General features: G+C 55.7%; 1 protein-coding gene across 1 annotated transcript; it reads right to left on the bottom strand.

The window, feature by feature from the left end:
* Positions 1-205: 205 nt before the first annotated feature.
* Positions 206-7,132, bottom strand: RCVRN (recoverin). The gene is made up of 3 exons (XM_028125080.2): positions 6,562-7,132; positions 3,437-3,548; positions 206-523 (listed from the first exon to the last, which is right to left on the bottom strand). The coding sequence occupies exons 1-3, from the start codon at positions 6,940-6,942 to the stop codon at positions 408-410; spliced, it is 609 nt and encodes a 202-aa protein (XP_027980881.1). The 5' UTR covers positions 6,943-7,132; the 3' UTR covers positions 206-407.
* Between the last annotated feature and the right edge of the window lie 465 nt (positions 7,133-7,597).

Genomic DNA, 7,597 nt, shown 5'->3' with positions numbered 1-7,597 from the left:
CTCCACCACGGTCCCAGCACCCTGGCCCACGACTGCAGGGGCAATTCGTCCTTGTCTCTGAGGCTGAGCCAACAGAAAACATTTCCTTTTCCAGTTCAAGAACGACCGGTCAGCTGGGCGCCCAGCCCCTCTCGCATTTATTGGAACCTGCTTACCCAGCAACCCACAAAGGAGCTTACTCGGCGGGGGGGGGGGGGGGGGGGGTGATATTGAGGACTCCGGTGACCTAATCCTGGGATTATCATGGAGGCATGGGCCTCGGGCAGGGGAGAGGAGGTGGCAGGTAGAATGGAAGGGCAGCTAAGGCCAAGGAAGCCCCCTTGGCCCCTGGGGCATATGCGCATGCTCACCCCATGGGTTTCTGTGCCTGGGGAGGAGAGGGGGCAGGGCCGAGCGGTGGGTGGACATTAGGGTTTCCTTTCCTTCAGTTTTTCCTTCACTTTTTGAGGCTCAAATTGGATCAGTCGCAGAATTTCCTTATTGGCCAGGGTCCCCTCGATGAACTCTTCCTCTGTGAGTTTATCTGTGCATGGGGGGAAAAAGGCCGCAGTCAGGATCGGCTGTTTCAAGCGGCGGCGAGGCTAACGCTGGCCAGCATGCCCCGTGGGGAGGTATCTGTTATGAAATCACTGAGTCTCGGTGCCATCCCGGGGGATACCTCCCCCGCCCCGATACCCAGCTCCTTCCCGGGACCCCTGGACCTCCCTGTGAACCAGCAGCCAGAGGGTTAATGGCGGGCCCTGTGAGGGCCTCTTCTGATTGGTGAGTGCCTCTGCCCTGCTGGTTCTTAAATATTTTGACTATTACCCTAGCGCCCAAGCTTGGAGTTCTGGGGGAGCTTCCGGGGGACGGAGCAGAGCAAACAGAATCTCTGTCGCTCCACCCAGGGAGTAGGGACTGAAAAGTGAGGGGTCCAGCGTGGTGCCAGGGAGAGCCTGGCTTGTGGACCCGTCTCTCTGCCTCCCTCCTAGCTCGCGGGCTGACAACTCCTCTGTCCCAGAGCCACTGCGCAGGGAGCTGAGGCCACCGCAGGGGGTGGCCCAGGAAGGAGGGAGAGAAAGCCCTTGCCCCAGGAAGCTCTTGGTCTGATGGGGAAGACAGTCGCATGTCTAAATAACTCTGGAAAAAGACAGGTGCTCCTTTCTGCTTATGCTGAGGCTCACAGTACCTGCACGTAGAGGGGGCTCAACACAGCTTGGCTGAACCAACCTGGATTTCCACTTGGACATCCTTAATCCCTCCTGGCTTAGGCACAGGTCTGGGCAGTAAAATTTGGGTTTTAAAGTCCCAGCTGCCCTATCAGCCTCACACAGAGCTTGAAATGCCCACGGTCGGAGCCCAGTTGTGGAGTGAGGCACCGTCTGCAGAGGGACCCTCTGAAAACGGCAGCCCCCACATACCACCGCCTGCCCGCCGGCGGAAGCTATGACCTTCCCACGGGTCGGGTTTCAGGTTAGCAAGTAGAACAGGGGACTCGGCACCTGCCAGACCTGGGTTACAGAGCCGGTGGGGGAGGCACCACAGTGTGCCCTGGAGGAGGAGGGGAAGGTGCTCAAGGGGGAGGTGACGTCAGGGCTGGGACTACTATAGCTACCCAGCAAAGTTTAAGGAGGCGCTCGCTTTCAGGGTGGTGCGAGCACAGGGCTAGCAGCTGAGAATGAGTGCCTCCTTAAATATTATGCCCAGATGTTGCCTGCCTCCCCCTGCTTCTGGCCCACTCCTTGCTTCTGAGTCTTCTTCCTGGACTGCAGGTTAGTGGGGCCAGGGCCATCTGCACCTGCCCTTATGTAACGTCCCGCTTAGGCCTGGGAGAGATTTTTTTTTTCACCATGTTCTTTTTTTTTTTTTAATTTTATTATGTTAGTCACCATATAATACATCATTAGTTTTTGATGCGGTGATCCACGATTACAAAAGATTACAAAAGGAGACAGTGCTGGCCCCGCAGAGGCGCTCGGGTCCTACTGTAGGTCCTCAAGTGAGACACTTCGGACGTTCAAAATCTCCCATGCCCGCCTCCCTTTTAGAGAATCAGATGATGAGGCCCCAGTGGGCTGGGTATCTCCCACATGGCAGCAACCAGCTGGAAACCACCGGACCAGATGTCCCCAGACCACAACTGGCCAGTCCCTGCTACGTCGTAGGGCTCCTTTCCGCTTCTCTCCCTTCACCCTCCGGGCCCCCAAGGCCACGTGAGCTTGCAGCCTGCCCCGCCTGCCCCCCCTGCCCGACACCACCCCCCTCTACCGTATCCTCCCTGCCTTGGCCATGAGCATCATGCCACAGCAGACCAGCTGCCCTGTTCTGGAATCTATCGCTGGTTTCAGTGAGAGACCATCTCTCCACGGCCTGCTCCCAGCCCAAGACGGAGGGAGCAGTGCAGCAGACTGAGACTGGCCGGCCTGGAAGAAGGGGGCTTGAGAATGCCCCCAGGGGGATTTGCCAAAGCTTTCCCCAAAAAACGGTGGTACTAAGGCCTCAAGTCTTCTGTCCTTGCCTCTCTGTGCACAGGGCCTTACCTGCTCTGCAGTCTGGGTATTCCCAGCCTCCTCCAGCTCCCTCCCTGTTTTCCCTCCCAGGCCCGTCTTAGCCCTGTGATGGGTATTAAAGAGGGCACGTACTGCATGGAGCACTGGGTGTTATATGAAAACAATGAATCGTGGATCACCGCATCAAAAACTAATGATGTATTATATGGTGACTAACATAATAAAATTAAAAAAAAAAGAACATAGTGAAAAAAAAAATCTCTCCCAATCTAATCTAAATCCAATTCTGTCTGGTGGTGCTTCTTGGCGGGGGGGGGGGAGACCCAAACTAACTCCCTGGAGTAAAAGCAGGTAAATTGTGATCCTACTTCTTTGGGACTCGATGCTAACTCAGACGTAGACTGAGCTGAAGTTGCTCTGTCCCACTGTGCAGAAAGCATTCTTGAAACCAGGTAAAGCGCACCCAAGTAAAGAGCAATCCGTTTAAACAGAAAGTGCTTGGCCCGTGCTTCTAACCTGCCAGGCCAGCCTTATACACGGCTAAGGAGCTGCTGTCTTGACTTTTGACCGTTTCCTTCCCTGGGTGCTAAGGCTGTTCTAAGTTGCTAAGTTGCTAAGTTCCTTCACCAGCACTCCAGAATTCAGAGGCTTCCCTCTGCCCCGGAGAGCTCAAGTGGTGATGGGGTTGGAGGTGCAAAGGGGATGTGACATTGGTCCCCATCAGCAGCAGAGCTGGACCCTGCTGACCAGTCTGCTTACCACCCCCTCACCATTCACCCCCCCTCCCCTGTGCCCCAGGCCCTCATACAGCCCTGCAGCGCATGCTGGGATGAAGTGTCCCCGGTCCTGCCTGGACAAGGGCCCTCGGAGGACCAGTCTCATCGGGGGTCTCTGGGAAACAGCCCGTGACTATAAAACCAAAGGCTATGAAAGGGGAAGGAATTCACCATCATCCTGCTTTCCAAAGAACCCCCAGATCTTCTCGGCTCTCTTCTCAGGCGTGTTTTCATCTTCTGGAAGGTGCTTCACATCCTCAGGACTGATCATTTTGAAAATAGCCTGCACCAAATAAAGAGGAAGGTCCCATCAGAAGGAGCAGCAGGGGCTGATGACCCCCGGGCCCAGGCGTCCCCTGTGGCAGAGGTTAAAATGCAGATGCCCAGGCCTCAGCCTGCCCTGCTGAACCAAAGTGTGGGGGAGTGGGGTCGGGGCATCTGTATTTTTGAGATCCTTAGAAGGGACAGGGAACGGGGTGAAGGAGTGAAGGCAGCTTTCAGGCCTTTTGTCCCTTTCTGCATTTGAATTTTTGGATTTCCTGACCATGTAGACACATTACTTTCATTTTATTAAAAAAATGAGAATAAGAAACAAAAAGCTTTCTGGTGATCATCCCACAGCAGCCCCCAAGGTGGCACTTTGGGAACTGCTACTTTGAACCCTATAACCCTGAAGTCGTAGAATATCAACCGGCTTCTTCGGGGTCCATGTGGTACCTTGGTTGCCCAGCTGGGTCCGCCTACAGTAATAACGGCTAACCTTTGTCGAACGCTTAACATACACCACACCTCTAAGTATTTGTACCTGCAACCTCCACAGCAACCTTATGACGTGGGTATTGTGGGCCCCATTTTACAGATGAAGAAACTGAGGTACACCAGCTTGCTGGAAGTCTCCTGGGCTAGAAGCAGAAGAGCAGAGATTCTAACCCAGGCAGTTTGGTTCTAGAACCTTCATCCTCACACCACACTGCTTGGTGGGCATCCTAGGGGCTGGGGAAGGGAGAGGGACAAGGTGGGGTCTCCGCGTGCTCTCCCAGCTCCGGGTTACGAGGACCCCACGAGCTCAGTAACTCCAGGCCTGGCCAGGCCAGAGTGGACACTCCGATGGTGGTCCCGAGCCCGTGCCTGCCTGCGCACTCAGCGTTGGGGCAAGCTTGGGGTGCAGGCAGGCGAGTTGCGTGGGAGTTGGGGGGCACTTTGCAGACACTCAGGCAGGGGTGGTAATGCCTGTGAAATTAGCACCCTCGGGCGCCTGGGTGGCTCAGTCGTTAAGCGTCTGCCTTCGGCTCAGGTCATGATCCCAGGGTCCTGGGATCGAGTCCCACATCGGGCTCCCTGCTCGGCGGGAAGCCTGCTTCTCCCTCTCTCACTCCCCCTGCTTGTGTCCCTGCTCTCACTATCTCTCTCTCTGTCAAATAAATAAATAAAATCTTAAAAAAAAAAAAAGAAGAAGAAGAAATTAGAACCCTCCCCCATCATGCTACAGCCAGAGGAGCAAACCCAGAAGCTCCAGGGAGCAGTCTTGGCTGGCAGCACTCAGAGCCCGGGGGTGCCCAGCAACCCAAGTGTAGGGGGGTTGCTCCCTTAACACCCCTGGCTCGGTCCTGAACCAGGGGAACCACGTCCCAGCTGGAGCGCTAAACCCTGGGAGTGCCTGCCTGCCCTGCCCGGCTTCTAACTCCAAGGACAGACTGTCAGAGCCGTCGGTCCTCACCCTGGTTCCCAGAGGTTTTTCCAAGGCCATGTAGCTAGTTGGCAGCAGTATTGGGATTAGAACCTATAACCTTGGACCCCCGGGGCAGTGACCATGTGATCTAGTGAACTGCAGAGCCCTGGCATCACGTTGCACTGCCTCAGCCACGGGTCCTATAAATCTACTCCTCCCTCCCATGCCCTTCCCTCTTCCTTTTCCTCAAGGAGCACCAACTTGGAGGCCACCGCAGGGCCTGGCATCCTATAGATGGTTCTGAGGTCGTGCTCCCTGTCCCGGGCCACCTGCCAATCCAGGAGAGCGTGCCCGGATGCCAGTGACTTCCCGCCCTTAATCGGAGGCCCAGGCCGAGTCCGCTGCCCACAGGCTGCCTGCTTGGCCACTTGGTTTATGGTCTCTCCTAATCAGGCGGAGAGCCGTGCAAACGCAAGCAGGATTACAAAGGTACCAAAAGATGAGATAAAATACAAAAGACATTCTCCCTCTTATCAGGGCCAGAATTAGGGGAATAAAGCAAGGACATGGGTGGAGGGTTCAAAAATGCCAGGAAAAGATACCAAGTGAAATACAAACGACATCAGAAGAAAAAAATAGAAACACCCCAATTGTCCAAAACTATAGCCCTGGTTAAATAATGTCAAGGTCTTTCCGTAAGACGGAATTCTAAGCAGCTGTACAAAATGGTTTTGAAGAAGATACCTTGATAGGGAAAATATAATGAAATAGTAACTGAAAAAGGGTCTGATATGTCACTGCTCCAAAATTATTTTTAAATATATATATACAGATAAAGGGCCGGGAAGGTATACACCAATATATTGACAGTAGCTCCCTCCGGATGATGGAGTTAAAGGCAATTTCCATTGTCTTCAGCATATGCTTCCACATTTCACAAATTCCTTACTTAATAAATAAAACTATTCCGAAGACACCTAAAACCTTCACAACAAATGATCTGATGAGGGGCCAGTGTGGGCGGGGAGGAGAGCGTGGTTTGGAAGTGCAGGCCAGCGAGGGGCCGGCGGCTCAGTCCAGAGCACAGGAGGGGTGAGAAAGCCGAGCCCCCCCGCCCCCCGCCCCGCACCACCGCCCGGGGGGTGAAGTGGCCTGCCTCAAGCGATGAAGACCATGAGGACTGGAACCCACATTTCATGTCCCTCAAAGCTGGCCTCTTTCTACTAAGTATTCGAAACATGTTACATACTTTAATTGTGGAACAATCTGAATACGTGCCCTGGAAGGTTTGGAAGGACACTTTAATGAAGATTAGAAGGAAGGATGGAAGGAAACAATAGGTAATTAACAGGAAATACCCAGATTCTTCTTCAGGAGGAAGAGGAAGCTGCAGGGAAGTGGCCAGCCTCTATTAAAGTCAGTGTCCTGGAGACCCCTCCTCCCATGCTCTCGGAGCCCCTGAGCCCCAGCGCCCGGACCCCCGGCTCTGCCCAGCCAGCCCCACCCCCGCTGTGTCCCCCTGAATCCCTGGTGGCTGCGGCGGCAGCAGGAGAAGCCACCGCAGGACCCCGGACCCCGGACCCCGGGTGAGCCCAGGCCCGCCATGGGGAGGCCAGCCGAGACTGACCGTGACGATCTCCAGCACTTCGTTCTTGCTGATGGTCCCGTTACCGTCCACGTCGTAGAGCGAGAAGGCCCACTCCAGCTTCTGGTTGGTCTTGCCCTCCGAGGTCATGTGCAGGGCGATGACATACTCCCTGAAGTCCAGCGAGCCGTCGCTGTTGGCGTCGAAGCTGCGGAACACATGCTGCGCGTAGGCCTTGGGGTCGGCCTCGGGGAAGAACTTGGCGTAGATGCTCTGGAACTCCTGCCGCGTGATGCGGCCGCTGGGGCACTCCTTCAGGAAGGACTGGTACCAGGAGCACAGCATCTCCTCTGTGAACTTGGTGTTCAGCTGCAGGTCCTCCAGGATCTCCTTGGACAGGGCCCCGCTCTTGCTGTTCCCCATGGGTGAGGCCGTGTGTGCCCGGCCGGGCCGCGGTGGCTGGACCAGCGGGTGCAAGCGATGCGCTGTCCTGGCCGCCGAGGGCCGGGCACTGCTGCGGGACACGGACTCGGAGGTGCTGGTGGATTAGAGGATTTGTGGCGAGTTCACCCCAGTCCTTGGAGGGAGGAGGGGCCGGGATGGGGGGGGGCAGGCTCCCAGACCCGCCCCCCCACCCCCACCCCTGCCCTGAGATTAAAAGAAAAAGCTGACAGCAGGTGGCCAATCCATCTTGGCCTTCTGGGAGGACAGGGTAGGTCAGAAGCAGAGCCAAAGCCTTGGCCTTCACAGCAGCCCCTTGTCCCTCCCTCCTCCTCCCCTACTCCAGCTCTCCAGGAACCATGACGCTCATGGCCTGTCTTCCCCCCAAACTCTAAGGGTCCCCAGGGCAGGAGTGGCGTTTCGCATTGAGCTCTGCACTGCAGTCGTTGAAAGCCAGGCTCTGGAGCCCAGCCCGGGTTTAAATCCCAGCTTTGCAGCCTACTGTGTGACCCTAGACGTGTTTCTTAACCTCTCTCTGCCTCGGATATTCTTCTAATCCTTCACCTTCCTTGGCAAGGCCTGGACTGACCACTCTGTTTACAAGAGCACACCCCCGCCCCCAACCATCCGCACGCCC

Source organism: Eumetopias jubatus, unplaced genomic scaffold, assembly GCF_037043125.1.
Source record: "Eumetopias jubatus isolate StellerSeaLion01/CBP00866 unplaced genomic scaffold, mEumJub1_p1.0 scaffold_10, whole genome shotgun sequence".
Lineage (NCBI taxonomy): Eukaryota > Metazoa > Chordata > Mammalia > Carnivora > Otariidae > Eumetopias > Eumetopias jubatus.
The sequence above is the reverse complement of the archived record's forward strand: the minus strand, read 5'-3'. Positions and strand labels throughout refer to the sequence as shown.

What these genes read in the sequence shown, in the direction of transcription:
- RCVRN (XM_028125080.2), bottom strand. Translation starts at nt 6,942, where the DNA reads ATGGGGAACAGCAAGAGCGGGGCCCTGTCCAAGGAGATCCTGGAGGAC. An exon ending in AAGTGCTGGAGATCGTCACG is followed by an intron (nt 3,549 to 6,561) that starts GTCAGTCTCGGC and finishes TATTTGGTGCAG; the next exon opens with GCTATTTTCAAAATGATCAG. An exon ending in CTTTGGAAAGCAGGATGATG is followed by an intron (nt 524 to 3,436) that starts GTGAATTCCTTC and finishes CCCCATGCACAG; the next exon opens with ATAAACTCACAGAGGAAGAG.